Source organism: Ahaetulla prasina, chromosome 6 (assembly GCF_028640845.1).
Source record: "Ahaetulla prasina isolate Xishuangbanna chromosome 6, ASM2864084v1, whole genome shotgun sequence".
Lineage (NCBI taxonomy): Eukaryota > Metazoa > Chordata > Lepidosauria > Squamata > Colubridae > Ahaetulla > Ahaetulla prasina.
The window spans coordinates 17,290,092-17,307,606 of NC_080544.1; the positions used below are offsets into that span (position 1 = coordinate 17,290,092).

Consider the following 17,515-nt stretch of genomic DNA (forward strand, 5'->3'; position numbering starts at 1 on the left):
CTATGCGGGTTTTTTGTTTTTGTTTTAAATCTGTGAATCAAGGGATAAGGTCCCAAAGTTTAAAATTAATATATTCTGCAAAGTATTTAGAATGCACTGTTAAAGGAGATGCGGGATATGTTCTTTTCTAAAATTCCTTCTTTATTCAGTCCTATTGAAAATATAAACTGTTTCGAACCAGTAAGATACTTCATTTGTATTTCTCCAAGGTTCTGATGTTAAATATTTTATAGCAATGGTGACTCCTGCTTTTGTTTACAGATCCAGTGCCTGATCCACCAGTCATTAAGAAAGTAGTTGATATATCTCTTCGACCAAAGTTAAATCCAAGCAAGGAAGATGCAGTAGAGGAACAGAAGAGAACTGTTCATAATTCGCAGCCTGTGGCTGATGATTCTCTGGATTCCATAGGCATTCCACTAAGAGTAAGGAAAATATTTTCCTGTCGCATCCATTCATTCCTGATTGTCTATTTTTTTTTTTTTTTGGGTTACAGTCAATTTTCAGCACATAAATTGTTTTGTTAGATTTTGTCATGATGTAAATCCATTTAGCATTGACATACTTTTATGAACAGTAAAGTAAGGTACATGAAGTAAAATATTCTGCCTTTTAAAAAAATTCCTTAAAGTTTAAAACTTTCAGACTGGAATTGGAATTAAAGGAAGGTAGGTTTGTCAAAAATGTGTTAAAAATATCTGTGTGCAATTGTTATTGGGGTGTTGTTGTTGGTTGGTTTTTTTGGGTTTTTTTTGTAATCCATGTATTTTCTGATAGTGTCTCACTACATTCCAGAAGGATGGCAGTTCCCCTGTCCTTAATTGCTTTTGGAGATTGTCCCCTTTTTTATTAGGCCTTTGAGGACAACATGCTGCCTTTAAAAGGAAGACACAGAAATATAGCAACCTTCCTTTAAATTATGAATCAGAACATTTGCCCATTATTGATTATGTTACTTGATGTATCTCAAGAACCTCTAGGACCGTGATGGCGAACCTATGGCATGCGTGCCACAGGTAGCACGCGAAGCCATATCTATGGGCACGTAAGCGTTGCCCTAGCTCAGCTCCAGCGCGTGCATGCCAGCTGATTTTTGGGCCTTCTGGGCCCACCAGAAGTCGGGAAACAAGCGTTTCCGGCCTCGGGAGAGCTTCAGGGGGATGGGGAAGGCCATTTTTGCCCTTCCCAGGCTCTGGAGCCTGGGAGAGCGAAAAATGGGCCTTACGGGCCCACTGGAAGTCGGGAAATGGGCTGTTCCTGGCCACCAGAGGGCCTCCGGGGGGGGGTAGGGAAGGCCATTTTTGCCCTCCCCAGGCTCCAAGAAAGCCTCTGGAGCCTGGGGAGAATGAAAAATGGGCCTTCCAGGCCCATCGGTAACCTTTTTGCCATCATGTGCCAAAAGCATGGGGAGCATGGGGCGGTTGCGTGTACATGCGCGGGGATGGGGTAGGGTGTGGGGGGCATTGAATGTGGGCACGCGTGCATGCGTCCCCCCCTGTGCTACCCCCGCTTTTGGCACACAACTGCAAAAAGTTTAGCCATCTCTGCTGTAGGAGGCTTTCCCATAGCCAGAAAGTTCTAGCATTAAGCAACAGCATTAAGTGGTGCAAAAGAGCCTCAAAAAGATTAAAAAAACAATTACAATGCAAAATCTCATAGTCAAATATTTACTAAACTTCATATGTAATAGCGAGCCAGTTTGGTATATTGGTTAAGGCACCAGACTAGAAACTGGAAGAGGATGGCTTGTAGTCCTGCCTTAGGCATGAAACCAGCTACTGTAGGTGACTTTGGGCCAGTCACTCCCGCAGCCCCAGAAAGCAGGCAACAGCCAACCGCTTCTGAAATATTGCCAAGAAAACTTCAGGCACTAGTTCAGGCAGCCGCCACGAGTCAACACTGACTTGACGTCATGCGCACAAAATGTGTAATATTTTTAATGTAATCATTTCCATGTTGTGACATTCCTCTTCAAGATTTTTCAAGTGGGATTGCTTAGCTTCTCTGAACTCCTTCAGGAAGTGTCAGGCAGGATGTGGCCCACAACACCCACCACCTGATCGGTCTGATTTGCTTGGGTAGAGACTGCGGTCTTTGAACCAATCTCTTTCCTTCTTAACACAGAGAGCACTGCAGGAGACCATTGCAGCCGAAAATGGAGCCTGGGTGGGCCATTCTTACAAGCTCCATTTTTGCTGGCAGAGTGCTAACAAAGCAAACTACTAGTAAAAGTGGCATTTAATCACATGAGTGACATCGAGCTGGCCACGACCCCTGGCCACGCTCCCCCCCCCAGGTCAAATAGAACCCTGTTTTGGCCCTCAATGAAATTGAGTTCGACACCCCTGATGTAGACTAACAAAGAGGCTGCCTTCTCCTCCAACAAAATCTTGAAATAATTAAAAGTTACTTTGATTGATGTACCTATATCTGCTCTCACATTTTCCCCTGCCCTTCCGCAGACAGATGGAAGGGAAGACAGAGATGGATCTACATCAGAGGTCTTCAAACTTGGGAGCTTTAAGACTTGTGGACTTCAATTCCCAGAATTCTGGGGAGTTGAAGTCCACAAGTCTTAAAGCTCCCAAGTTTGAAGACCTCTGATCTACATCAATGATCAGTGCCTCAGCAACCATCTAAACATCTAGCCATCAATTTAGACTTTTCTTTGCTAGTGCCACCTAGAGGTGGCCTGAAATGCCTAATAAATGCATAGTAAACAAGGGAAGGACAAGCTGAGGAGCATTCCTTGCGCAGCTGCTACTGTGGCAGATTCTTCTCTTAGAAATATTCCAGCTCGATGAAACATGGCAATTGTGTCAGAATTTAGGAACAGTTTCTGGCTGGCAGCTGGTATGCGGAGCCTGGCATCTATTCCATTTATGGGGGAAAGCTCTTGATGTAATTTTGGATGAATCAAAGAAATAAAAGTCACTTCCTCTAATAAAAAAAAATTAATGTTAAGGTGCTGCTTTCCTTTAATTAAAATTGATGCATTTCCGGATGGTTTTAAGGAAGCTCAAGATTCGGATAACCTGTTATCTGACTGGCATGTATTTTGTCAGCTTGAAGTCTAGATCAAATTTTATGTGACGTTTGCAGGACCATGCTCCAAGTGTGAGTTATGCCAAAGCCCATTTTCGAAGGTGGCTTTCTGGAGTTTTAAGAGGTAAAATAGGCATACATTTGCTCTCTTAAAATCTTTCACAAATACGAAAAAGGGAACCAGATTTTGGAACCCTATCACCCAAGCACGAAAAACAGCATACTGGTGAGTGACATAAAACCTTTCAGCCCCTAGTACTTTAGGTAAACTGAGTCTAAATTGTACAAATCCACATGAAATTTAGTTATCCTTCAACATAAGCCTCCAAAGCAGTGGTTCTCAACCTTTATAGTGCTACGACCCCTTTAATACAATTCCCCACGATGTGGCGACCCCAACCATAAAATTATTTTCGTTTTGAATTTATTGCGCCTGAAGCCATATTGGCTAGCGATCTGAACTGCTTGCGATTGCCTTGAGGACGGAGGCATTAAAGCGGAGACTCCTCCCCTATTAAGTTTATCGCGCCTGAAGCCAGATTAGGCTACGATTGGGAGTGATTGCAGCTGGCTTGAGAGGGAGACATCAGAGCAAAGATTTCTCTCTTTTTTAATTCATCGGGCCTGAAGCCGAATTTGGCTAGCGATTTGAAGAGCCTGCAGCTGGCTTGTGGAGTCAACCATTGGAGCACGATTCTTCGACTCGCAAGTATACTTCCCATATTTCCGATGGTCTTAGGCGACCCCTTGCAAATTGTCATTCGACCCCCAACGGGGTCCCGACCCACAGGTTGAGAACCGCTGCTCCAAAGGCTATAACTATTAATTCAAACTACATAGATGGTTGTGGATATGGAGGTTGGTGGTCAAAGACTAAGACTGGAAATTTGTTTTGGGGAGGAGAATGTATTTATAGTGTTGCCTTTCTCAGGACATCAGAGTTTTTGAAGGCCATCAACCATCCAATCAGCTATGGAGATAAGTGTGACAGAGCCATACAATCTAGGAACTGATCATTGTTACCGTCAGACTGGCCCAGCTACTCCCTAGGAAAGAACAACCCTTGACTCCATAGGGTTTTTTTTAAATTTTATTTTGAATTTATATCCCGCCTTTCTCCGAAGACTCAGGGCGGCTTACATTGTGTTTTAGAGAAAAGGTACTTTTACTAGAGATGCTGAGGGCAGCATGGATAAGGCAAGCTCTGAGGAAAAACTGCGTAAAAATCGTATATTGAAAGCAATCCCCAATGTCCAATTCCCCCCCCTCCCCCCCAGGAGAGCAGTCCAATCAGGTCTCATGCCAATGTTTTGGAAACTTGGAGTCTCAGCCGCCGCCTGTGTAAATTTCTTTCCCAGGATTGGCATCCTTGAAGCTTGGCAGATGGCTCATTTTAGCACCTCTGGTTCCTGTTTGTGTCCATACTCCCCAATTTCCCATTGCATTCTTTCACACCTCCAGCACACTCCCCCCCCCTCCTTGTGGCAGTTGCTAGCAAGCTTCAAAGAAAGCTAAGATGAGCAGCTGACATTCGGGTCCCCTTTGCAAAGCCGTTAGCCCTAAAAGAGAAAAGTAAAGAGGTTTTTAAGTATTCAATTGAGTTCCGGCATTCTAGGTTTCTTGGGATATTTCTTGTGGAAAGCACGAAGGAGTTTGTCAGCTCGAATGGGGCATCCGTCGACCCGTTTGGATTGGGAAGCAGGGAAATGTTTCCATGCAGTCAAGTACTGGATCCTGCCCTTGTGTTTTCGAGAGTCCAACATTTCTCTCACTTCAAAAATGTTGTTTTGGAAGGGGTGGTGTGGGAGGAGGTGGCTGAAGGGAAGAGGTTACTTCCGCTTTCAGCAGGCTACAGTGAAATACGGGGTGAATTCTTTTCGGGTTTTTAGGCAATTTCAATTGTACCATGACTGAGTTGAGAATTTTGTTAATTCAGAAGGGACCAGTGTACTTAGGGCCCAGTTTTTTGGATTGTTGGGTGCACTGTATGAGAAGTATTTTGCATCCACAAGTATGCCAGGGAGCCTACGATGAGCAGAAATTATCAACATAATGGCAGTGTGGAAGCTTCTGGTGTTAATATGGTGTTAATAATAATAAGGTAATAGATATAACAGTGATGGCGAACCTTTTTGCTGTCACATGCCAAAGGTGGGGGGGAGCGTGGTTGCGCATGCGCGTGTCCACACCCATAATTCAATGTGACCCGCCCCCTCATGCATGCACGTGCGACCCGCTGTGCTCCCCCCGCTTTTGGCACGCTATGGCACGGTGGGACCGGAAGGCCCGTTTTCCGTCCCCCTGAGGCTCCAGCGGCTTTCTAGGAGCCTGGGGAAGGTAAAAACAACCTTCCCCACTTCCTCAGAGGCCCTCCTGAGGCCGGAAACAATCCATATCCTGACTTCCGGTGGGCCCGGAAGGCCTGAAAATCAGGTGGCCGGCGTGCGCATACATGCCGGAGCTGAGCTAGGGCAACGCTCGTGTGCCCACAGTATGGCTCCGCGTGCCATAGCTTTGCCATCACAGAGATAGAAGATACCATTACTTGAATGGGTGTTTAAATCTTTTCAAATGCTGTGTTATCTTTATTTTTCAATCAGAATTCGGAGCGATCCAAGGACTGGTACAAGATAATGTTCAAACAAATCCACAGATTGACAAAAGGTATTTCTAATTTAAAACATTCTATCTATCTACTTACCTGTTTCCTTTGGGATGGAACATCCTGGTTTAGGGAGGGGGGAGGCAGCTAAAATGAATCCAGGATGTGGTTTTAAACTTTCTCCCTAAGAAATCTTCCCGCCCCCCTCAAACCCCCCCCCAAAAAGACAGCTGCTAGTCCTGAGACAGAAGTCTACATAGCTGCCAATGGAAGATTCTTTTCCAGGCTCAGAACTTACAGCAAGGAGAAGCAGGATTCGGACCAGGGTCCTCCTAAACCCATTGCTTCCCTCAGAAGTGCATGGTATCATGTGCATTCACACATACCCTTGGCCAATTTGCAATGCAAACGAATGCTAAAACTACCACACTCTCCACCAAAGAGAATTCCCTTTTCCTCTGGAACCATTCTTAAGGCTAATCCTCCTTTCCCTAAATTGAATCAGAATCGATAACAAAGCCGCACGATTTCTGTGCCTGCCATTTAGCACTTAAGGGCTTGTTAATTTGAGACAAACCATCCTGGAAATGTGTGAAAAGCACTCTGGGCTGATATGCTTGCCCGTGGTTGACCTGGAGGGGGGGCAGCCTAAGACTAAACAATACGTTTTTGAGGGATGGCAACTCTTATCAGCATGTGAGCATTAGGAGTTTCCTCTAATATATTCCACTCCGTTTACAGTGTATCTTTCCTCTCTTGTTCTTTTTTTCTGAAATGTGCTCTTCTTGCACAGACCCTCCTGAAGAAAACCCTTATTGCCCTACCTACACATTCCCTGAACTTCCTGCTTTTCAACCCAAAAGCAAAGGTACCATAACAAGAATATGTCTTGTTTTTTCGTTTGGCTAACCATCGTTTAATGTCTCCTTGTTTTGCATTGATGGAGACCTTCCGCTCTCTCTTGGGAGCAGTGGATGATAATATTAGTAGCAAAGCGGGTTACAAAAACAGAACGGGATAGGAAATTGAGAAGTGATGAACTTCCTCCACTTAAGCATGGCTGCTGTCCAACCCCACTGCTTTTCTCTGCTGCAGAACAAAATCCTTATTCTCCTACTTACCAGTTTCCTGTGTCTACTCCTAGCCCTAGATCTGAAGGTAATTCATCAAGATCAATTGACTTTCGCTTTTGTACAAGCTTTCTGCTTTCTTAATTTTCCAGCCGGAGTTTTTGTAGTCGCCAAGTCTCATTTGCTGTCTTTTAATTGTAGTTGCTTTTTTGCTCTTACATGCTCAGTTGGTAGAACCTCTTTTATTGGCTTGGCTTCGCTTTTTTCAGTTTTCTAATAGTCCCCTAATTAATATTGTGGAGCTTGGATTTTCTTTGGTTCGTGTCGTCCGTTCAAGATAATTGAATCCAGGCATCTGAAATCACACAGCACGTGGAGGCCAGTCCACAAAGACATACGTCCTTATTAAATGGAATGAAAAAGCTTGAATGAATATTTGTCAAGGACTCCTTTTCCAAGGCCAATGCGGCAGTGATGGGTTGCAAGATCCAGCATGTTTTGTGTGCCACCCACACCTACAGCACGGTGTTCCCTACTAAAAATTGTGTACAGTATTCATATCTCCAGTGATCTATTTTCTATCAAATACTATGGAATTGCATCCAATTTTGAAATGGAAAGTTGTTACTCGTAGCATTATTCTGGATAGAGATGAAATTATGGCATCTTATACCAGAAGATAATCCTTGGCAGACTTAGTGTAAGCTACTTTGAATATTATTGGCCTAGTGCAACTTAAAAATATGTAGACTTCAACTCTTCAGCCAGCCATGGGGAATTATGGAATTGAAGTCCACGTGTCTTAAAAGTTGCCAAGATTGAGAGCTATGGATCTCTAGTGACTCATGGTGGAGCCCATTTTTAATCCAAACAAAGTTTGGGTCAGATATACTTCTTTGCCATGTTGCAGAAGAGATTCCCAATCCAGCAGTTGGAATACTCTTGATAGTGGATGGTGATATTTTGGTACAAAATTCATAGTTCAGAGGTGATATTTTGGTACAAAATTAAGTTCTTCTTCTACCTATCTTGATATTCGTAGCTTTGGTATCAGAATCGTGGTTTCACACTGCGATGAATCATTGGGCCAGTTGAAAAAGGTATTTCCTCTTAAGATTAAGTGGGGCAGAAGAGAGTAGAAGATCACATGTCGTCACTTATTTTTCGTCAGATAAAGTGGCGGGTCTAAGCAACCGATTTTCCTTGTTTCATGACAGTGGTTGCTTTAGGTAAGGTTTGTAAACTGCTGTCAATTCATTACCTATTTATCAGCTTACACCAGGCTCTAGATCAGGGGTCTCCAATCTTGACAACTTTAAGACTTGTGGACTTCAACTCCCAGAATTCCTCAGCCAGCTTTGCTGCCTGAGGTATTCTGGGAGTTGAAGTCCACAAGTCTTAAAGTTGCCAAGGTTGGAGACCCCAGCTCTAGTTGACCTACAATTATAAAATCAGAAGAGCACACATAAGGCTACCCCTCCATTGCTGTTACCTAATGAAGTTCTTCCATTTGTGGAACGATGATAATTCAGAGTTTTCATTGCATTGTTAAAAGACAGGAAAATGGGAACCAGCCTGACTTTTGGGAGCAAACTATTCTAAAATGAGGAGACAGCTGTGGAGGAAGCCATCATCATCACCATCCAATTTAAGAAAGAAAGCCCAATTTTTAAAGAACTTTTTAGTCCAGTATTTTGAATTGGGCCTGGAAGCCTACAGGCAACTAATAGGATTCTTGTAACACAGGTGTTATTTTACCAGGTTGGTTAATCCTGGACAGCAAATGGACAGTCATGTTCTATGCCAGCTGCAGCTTCCGAGTTGCAGTAGTGTAACTGGGAAATTAACGGTGACCTCTCCTGGTCAGGAAAACGTCACAGCTGTCAGGCCAGCCAAAGTTGGCTGAAGAGTCTCCTGGCCTTACTTAGCACAAAATATGTGCCCACGATTGTGGGCAATAGAGGTATGCTCCTAGAGAATCCAGTAAGATTTTTTTTCTGTCTTGTACTAATATTTCCTATTAGGTAAAGGTAAAGGTAAAGGTTCCCCTCGCACATATATGCTAGTTGTTCCCTAGGGGGCAGTGCTCATCTCTGTTTCTAAGCCAAAGAGCCAGCGCTGTCCGAAGACGTCACTGTGGTCATGTGGCCGGCATGATTAAAAGCCAAAGGCACACGGAACACTGTTACCTCCCCACCAAAGGTGGTCCCTATTTTCTACTTGCATTTTTTACGTGCTTTCGAACTGCTAGGTTGGCAGAAGCTGGGACAAGTAATGGGAGCTCACCCCGTTACACGGCACTAGGGATTCGAACCGCTGAACTGCCAACCTTCCGATCGACAAGCTCAGTGTCTTAGCCACTGAGCCACCGCGTCCTTTCCTATTAGTTTAGTTAATAGCTTCAATATTAAATCTGTTTTGCTTAAAAAAAAAATACCGCACAACCATTATTCCAGAAAAGGGCTAGGTTAAGAGGATCAAGAGATATTGCCTCCTCTCTTCATTGTAAAATAATATATGTACTTTCAGGAGTATTTTGGATCATTGAGATAACTTAAAATAATGTTGGCCAACCTTTTTGGAACCAAGTGCTGAAACGCGAGCGTGCAGATCAGGGAGCGCCAGAAACCGGAAGAGCAGCTTCCCGGTGCGCATGCATGGGAGCATGGGAAAACAGAAGAGCTGAGCTTCCGGTTTCCAGCGTGCACATGTGCGCCAGTCACCTGGTCTTCCATTTCTGGTGCCCATGCACGCATGAAGACCACCTGGCATGCGCGTCGGAAACCAGAAGCTCAGCACGCAGAGCCATCTCTCAAGGCACAACAGCTGTCGCCCGTTGCTCTTCTGGTTTCCAGTGCTCCTGCGTGCGCGAAGACCAGCTGGCCAGCGCGCATGTGCGCACCAGAACCCAGAAGAGGAATTGACAACGGCTGGCACTGATGTAGAAGAGTTCCCCTTCTTCCTTACCGTATTGTTTAATTATACTGTTGTACGGAGCATTTCAAGTCCAATCTACTGCTCAGTTTTGTTTTGTTTTCTTGACATTCCATTGACACTTAATCAGTGATAATAGAGCATCATCTTCAGTGCTATCAAATCACCTGTCAATTCAATTACTTCAGTCTTTTTTCATAGTTCTGGACTCCGCTTTTTGTAATTTCTCGTCCTCGGCCCTTTTGAATGGTGTTCAAAACTGCATACAGGTCGTTCCCAACTTACAACAGTTTGTTTAGTGACCGTTCAAAGTTACAACAGCACTGAAAAAAGTGACTTATGACCCTTTTTCAGCCTTACGTCCTTGGCAGCATCCCCGTGATCACGTGACCAAAATTCAGATGCTTGGCAACTGGTTCATATGTATGACCTTTGCTGTGTCCCAAGGTCACACGATCACCTTTTGTGACCTTCTAACAAGCAGAGTCAATGGGGAAGCCAGATTCACTCCAACAACCAGGTTACTAACTTATCAGTTGCAGTGATTCACGTAACAACTGTGCAAGAAAAGTCGTAAAATGGGGCAAAACTCACTTAACAAATCTCTCACTTAAAAACAGAAATTTTGGGCTCAGTTGTGGTTGTAAGATTTATTTATTTATTTATTTATTTATTCACATTTTTATACCGCCCTATCTCCCAAGGGACTCAGGGCGGTTTACAGCCTGATAAAAAACATACATATAAATACAGAATAAAACATCAATTAAAAAACTTATTAAATAAGGCCGAATATTTAAAATAGCAATAAAAGTAATAAAACCCCAATCAAAACCAAATTCAAAATTTAAAATTCTAGTCCAGTCCTGCGCAAATAAACAGATGTGTCTTAAGCTCGCGGCGAAAGGTTCGAAGGTCAGGAAGTTGGCGAAGTCCTGGGGGAAGTTCGTTCCAGAGGGTGGGAGCCCCCACAGAAAAGGCCCTTCCCCTGGGTGTCGCCAGTCGGCACTGCCTGGCCGACGGCACCCTGAGGAGTCCTTCCCTGTGAGAGCGCACGGGTCGGTGAGAGGCAATCGGTGGCAGCAGACGGTCCCGTAAGTAACCCGGCCCTATGCCATGGAGCGCTTTGAAGATAGTTACCAAAACCTTGAAGCGCACCCGGAAGGCCACAGGTAGCCAGTGCAGTCTGCACAGGAGAGGTGTCACATGGGAGCCACGAGAGGCTCCCTCTATCACCCGCGCAGCCGCATTCTGGACCAACTGGAGCCTCCGGGTGCTCCTCAAGGGGAGCCCCATGTAGAGAGCATTGCAGTAATCCAGACGAGATGTCACGAGAGCATGAGTGACCGTGCATAGGGCATCCCGGTCTAGAAAGGGGCGCAACTGGCGAACCAGGCGCACCTGGTAAAAAGCTCTCCTGGAGACGGCCGTCAAATGGTCTTTGAAGGACAGCCGTTCATCCAGGAGAACACCCAGGTTGCGCACCCTCTCCATTGGGGCCAATGACTCGCCCCCAACAGTCAGCCGCGGCTGCAGCTGACTGTACCGGGATGCCGGCATCCACAGCCACTCTGTCTTGGAGGGATTGAGCTTGAGGACTACCTGTATAATACTAGACCTGGGTTACAGGACTGAAGAGTTGGAGATTATAGCCGGGATTTAACCTCTCCCCCACCTATAAAAATTGGATAATTTGCCACTTATCTTACTAGATTTGTGTAGCATTACGTGGGATATTGGACGATCTAAAATTGGGTGCTGGCCCACCACTACCACAGAGGGTTTGGACCAGGGGTGGGCTTCAAAAATTTTAGCAAGGGGTTCTCTGCCCCGATGCTTGGTGGGTGTGGCCTAATCGGCATCCTGCACCACAGCAGAGTGGGGTGTGTTTTTGTCCTCCCCGGGCTCTGGAAAATTTCCTCAAACCTCTGGGGGGGCGAAAACGGCCTCCCCAGGCTCGGGAGGCCGGAAACAGGCCCATTTCCAGCCTTCCCAAACTTCCAGTAGGCTCGTTTTTGGCCTCCGCGTGCACCCTGCACTTACCGGCATCCAAAACGGGCCGCGTGGGGACTTTTGGGAGGGGAGGGGCATGGTGGGCGGGGCCAGCCAGGAATGGGATTTGGGGGTTCTTCGAACTGCACAGAATCTTAGCTAGAGTTTCTCCTGAACCTCTGCGAACCCCCAGCAGCCCACCCCTGATTTGGACTCCCCATGCTGCAACAAAAAATATTTTCTTAATCCTGTGAAATGCAACTAATTACATGCCAATCATCCAAATTATTCAAATCTTGGTGCAAGAACTCCACTTAACTTCTGTCAGTAGCATTTGCATAGCCATTCACTTGCAGGATTCCGTTGCTTTGAGCCCTCTTCTCAAGGATGGGAAAGATTCAACCACGAGCCTTCCCTGAAGATTCAACTTCATGAATTTCCTTCACTTATCTTCAGAGTGAACAGGCGTAGCTGATCTTAGCAGTGGCATCCCCACATGAATTAGGAGCAAGATAAAATTGCCAGATCTAATAAGTCTTGGAAATTGTCCCATTCCCCTTCTACCTAATGTACCCGTTCAGATCCTTGAAAAGTAATATGATGTCCTCATCTACTGATATTGCCTAAAATTGCATTTGTTTTTTGTAGCAGTCATACCAGTGTGTTGACTCATATTTAGCTTGTAAGTGATCAGCTGCAATTCCAATGTCCTTTTCACTCATACTGTGTTTCTTTTGCCTCTGAATAACTTTGCATTGGTTGCTATTAAATTTATATTCAGTGCCGTTTTCAACCCACTTCTCACAAAAATCTACCAAGATCATTTTGAATTTTGTTTTTGACTTCTTGGTTGCTCTCTCCAGTTTTCCTGTAAGTTTTCTCCTGTACCGAAGAGTCATAGGGCACCTTACATTATACCCCTCCCAACTTGATGAAAAGCCACTGATGAAAAACATCCTGGGTGGAGTTTCAGGCCAGTTATGGATTAAATATACAGAAATCGCCACCTGATCAAACTTGAATAACTTGCTAATCAGAATGTCAGGCACACACGTTGTCAGATGTTTTACAGCGTTTCCACATTGTACACAAGTCATTTACCTGATCCAGAACTGAAATAAAATTAATCTGACAAAGATATGCTGCATTGTTTTCTAAGAACCTAGGCACCGGTGGTATTACCGCAGATTTGTGTAATAATCTTCTTCAGATAAAGTACCGCCTAATAAAAACACTTGTCTAGTTACCTAACCAGTTGTGGTTGTATGACTAATCCTAGAAGTATTGGAGAAGAACTCTCCTCTTTACAAGTCCCGGATCGTGCTTCACTGAATTCAGAAAGCAGGTGCAACCCTTGCCTGCCCCTCATTTTATTTTCATTTCAGATGACATCCATTCTGCGATTGCTTGGCTTGAGGCCCTTGCTAGGATCCCTGGTGGAATTGTTCTCAATTCCTAAGTCTGCTGCTTAGCATTGCTTTAAGAAGCTTCTGCTTCTCACATTCCTTTGCTTGTGTAAAGACAGGAATATTATATGGCATGACTGTTTCAGATCATGGGGGTCTGGAGACTCAGCCAGGTTCTTTTTTTTATTATTATTTACATTTATATCCAGCCCTTCTCCGAAGACTCAGGGCGGCTTACATTGTGTAAGGCAATAGTCTCATCCTATTTGTATATTTATATACAAAGTCAACTTATTGCCCCCCCAACAATCTGGGTCCTCATTTTACCTACCTTATAAAGGATGGAAGGCTGAGTCAACCTTGGGCCTGGTGGGACTCGAGCCTGCAGTAATTGCAAGCAGCTGTGTTTAATAACAGGCTTCTTACAGCCTGAGCCACACCGCGGCTATCAGCAGAGAGATTGGTGGTCTTTACAGCAGCAAATGACTAAAGGATGGAATTTAACTTCCAGTCCTGTGGGAGTGTTTGTAAAAATTACTTATTGATCAGATCTTTGTTATTTGTTATACTTTGTTATTTATTTATCGAATTTCTACATTGTCCATCTCACCTACAGTAGTGGCCAAAACAGTGGAAACCTTTTGGGAAAAGTGTATTTCCCAAAAATAGCTAATAACACCACTTTTTTTTTAGTAATACCATAAAATTATATATCGATGGAAAGATAATTCAATCAAAAATGTAATGTAGTAACTTTTATGAAGGATTTGCTATTAGAAGAGCAGTTACAGTATAAAGAAGAAAAGTGAAACATGTAGAAAAACCAAATACACAAAAATTATCACCATAGAAAAAACAAGATATACAAAAATTATTACCATGTCAGTTAATACTTAATTGGGTAACCTTTAGCATGAATTATGGCCTTACAAAGTCTTCCCATGGAGTGAACCAAGTCTTTTAATTCTGCAGCAGTTATCATGTGAAACCAAGATTAAACGATTGCTTCTGCTGACTGGGTTTTATTGCTGGGTCGCTTCTGACTAACAAGTTTCCTTAGTTGGCTCCATAGATTTTCAATTGGGTGAAGGTCTGGGCTATTCCCAGGCCATTCCAGCAGTGGAATATGATTATCTTGAAACTCCAAAAAAAAAGTGATGTTTATTAGCCAACAAACCTCAAAAAGACACTTTTCCCAAAAGGTTTCCACAATTTTGGCCACTACTATAAGTGACTCTGGGTCAGGGGTCTCCAATCTTAGTAACTTTAAGGTTTGTGGACTTCAACTCCCAGAGTTCCTCAGCCAGCAAAGCCTTAAAGTTACTAAGGTTGGAGACCCCTGCTCTGGGTGGTTTGTAAATGACTCCTTAGCCTGAAAAATTCAGTGCTCAGATGCAGGCTGGAGGTTCCATAAATTTATTCTTTTCTGATTTTGCATCAGCTCTGCTGTGCAAAGTACCGGTGTATGTTTTCAAATGTGAGGCAGTATTTTTGCTAATTGTAGACTGCATTTGCTAAATTATCTTGTATCATGAGAGTTTGGAAGGTTTCACAGGGATTATGAAGAATCTTTCCCTAGAGATTTTTTGATACACAGATCGGAAAGCTTAGTTAGTGAAATGAAAATATTTAGAGCATGTGAATCATTACAAGGCAGTAGGAGAGTAAATGAAAGATTTTAGTTGTAATTCCAAGATATAAGATCATGGGAAATATTAATTTGAATAGGCAAAGACCTATGGAGTTAGCAATATATTTTCGGTGTTCAGTTTAAAACGGGTCTCCAACCTTGGCAACTTTAAGCCTGGAGGACTTCAACTCCCAGAATGCCGCAGCCAGCTTTGCTGGCTGGGGAATTCTGGGAGTTGAAGTCCTCCAGGCTTAAAGTTGCCAAGGTTGAGACCCCTGGTTTAAAAAGTTGGGATTGGAATGCTAACTTGCATTTTCCATTCCCAGTTATTTCCAAACACCCTTTTTATTATTATTAAGAAAGAATGCTGTGCTTCTGGGAAGGTTGATGTGATAGATAGGTATATGATTTCTGTAAAAATAGTTTAGAATATGATTTGAATGAATACAGCTGCGAACCTGTGTGTAAATCAAAATATATTGTTAAATGCATTAGGACTGAATTTTGAGGACATGTACATAGGATTGGACTGTAATACTGATAAAGGGGTTTAATGCAGTTTAATGCAATAGCTGAATTCATCTGATTTGATCTGATGTTATTTAAAAAGCACATCGCCGTAGTTTATTCATAATCTTGGTTTAATGTTACACGTAAACCAGATCTCATGCAGCTGCCCCATTGATTTCATATATCTCCTCTGCTTATGGAGAGAGAAAGCCCAGCTTCTGGCCTCCCCTGTACAGATTCAAAGAGTTTCAAAGAGTATTTGGACCAATAAATGTGCTGACATGAAAACCTGTGCGGGCATTCAAGAATACACGAATACTGGATATATTTAATTCTGGGAGGTATAAATAACTCACCCATATATTCCTTGCAATGTACTGATGGCTGCTTTTGCATAAAGAGCGCAGTGTTTTTGTTATTAATCAAACTACTAGAAATGATAATAACATTTGCACTTGGATTCATAAAGTGGCAGATGGGGAAGCCACAGTCATAAATATATCATGGAATATCTAAACAGATAGCAAAATATGTTTTTTTCCCCCAGATGAAGATTCTGAGTCATATTTTCCACAGGATTCCTTTGGCCAAGAAGGTAAGTATTTGAACATTTGAAATGAGTTATATGAGTGCTAAAGGTTGTATGAAAGTTACATGATGTGCCGAATGAATCTTACTCCAGTTGAAAAACCCATTATGTACCCAGAATACAACAAACCTTCATGTTTTGGAATATTGGTGCCTTTGTTCTCCTACAAACACATCTGACTTTATCCCTTTGCAGTAACAGCACAAACTTCAGTGCCCCGTTCCAAGAGCGAGAATGATACCATCAACACAGACAAGATAATGAAGAGATCAGCCACCTTGCCGCTGCCCGCTCGTTCTTCATCTCTTAAAGAAAGGTAATCACACATAAGAACAGTTGAAGGAGTAGCTCACGGTATGTTCTGACCTAGGCTTCACAAAAGCACAAAGCAGACTCCTTGTCCCTACAAAACCCCACTTTTTATTAAGCTAATGTGAATTCCTCTCATTCACATCCAACAAAGTCCCGGCAAACAGTCTTTCAAAGGTGAATTTACAACCACGGACCTTATCAGACTTGGAGAGCCACTAGGCCAATATCTTCTAAATGCAATGCTTACAAGAAAATACTTGACAAAGAGTCTCTGAAAGTCATGAACACACCAATTAAATGAACTAATTGTTTGCTGCAAACTCCCCTCCCCTTTCACTCCTATTTATTTCTTGTGGGAGGGACCATTCAGCATCCCCTTGTGCTTTTATTCCCGAGTTGACCTCTGTTCCTTAATTGTTCCCTTCTCCTGGCAGCTCTGCGCATGCGCACGTCGGGAACAGGCTTCAGCTGTTCTTCAGCCCCACTTATCTCCGACTCCGAAGGTAGCTGATAACTGTTGGACGGCCCTGGCCTCATCTCTGCCTCTGACGCAGAGCCCTCATCTGAGCCTTTCCCAGACTCCAGGACTGGCCCATGTTCCTCCCCAACCTCCTCACTGTCCGAGTCTGCCGCCAGCTCTGGTGGCCGCTGGCGGGCCACAACAGGGTGATGCAACAAGCCAGCAAACAAACAAACAAGCCAGGTGGTTAAGATGCTGCCCTAGAAACTAAGAAACAATGATTTCTAGTCCTGGCTTGGACATGAAAGCCGGCTGGGTGACTTTGGGCCAGTCATTCCCTCTCAGCTCAACCTACCTCACAGGGTGGTGGTTGTGGGGAAAATAGGAGGAAAGAGTATTTGGTATGTTCACTGCCCTGAGTTACTTATAAAGTAATAAGAGCAGAATTTAAAAAATAAAAGGAAAAATAATAAACTAAATTGAAAACTAGATTTTCTATATCATTCAGAAAGTAATCTTTAGTAAGCACATAAATTTTAGATATAATTTGTATCCAAGTACGAATATTTTGGGTTCATCTTGTGTTCTGTTTGCTATGGCACAGGGATTTCTTACAATTCTAAATATTGTCATCCTATCTCCGTGATGGCGAACCTATGGTACATGTGCCACAGCTGGCACGCGGAGCCCTTTCTGCCAGCACGTGAGCCATCGCCCAGCTCAGCTCTACCTACGCGCATCTCCCGCCGGCCAGCTGATTTTGGGAATGCACGGGGGCGGTCGGGCAGGGCGCATGCGGGAGACACACACGCATGCTAAACATACTCCCCCGTGGCCTGCTTTTGGGCTCAAAAGGTTGCAGGGAGGCCCAAAATGGAGGCCTACTAGGCCCAAAATGGAGTATGGGGGGGGAGTGGCATCCCCCCCAAGCAGGGGTGAAATGCTCCTGGTTCGGACTGGATCAC

General features: G+C 43.8%; 1 protein-coding gene across 29 annotated transcripts in view; it reads left to right on the forward strand.

The window, feature by feature from the left end:
• The window catches only part of SORBS1 (sorbin and SH3 domain containing 1), a 160,178-nt gene that overhangs the window by 87,175 nt on the left and 55,488 nt on the right, over positions 1-17,515 (forward strand). For 22 of the 29 annotated variants that reach the window (XM_058188979.1, XM_058188971.1, XM_058188960.1 and 19 more), the window contains 6 exons: positions 262-425; positions 5,646-5,709; positions 6,441-6,515; positions 6,743-6,805; positions 15,737-15,784; positions 15,974-16,094. In XM_058188979.1, the coding sequence (XP_058044962.1) occupies positions 262-425; positions 5,646-5,709; positions 6,441-6,515; positions 6,743-6,805; positions 15,737-15,784; positions 15,974-16,094 (535 nt within the window). The remainder of the gene's footprint in view (positions 1-261; positions 426-5,645; positions 5,710-6,440; positions 6,516-6,742; positions 6,806-15,736; positions 15,785-15,973; positions 16,095-17,515) is intronic. The other 7 variants (XM_058188973.1, XM_058188974.1, XM_058188984.1 and 4 more) reach the window with 2 other exon arrangements.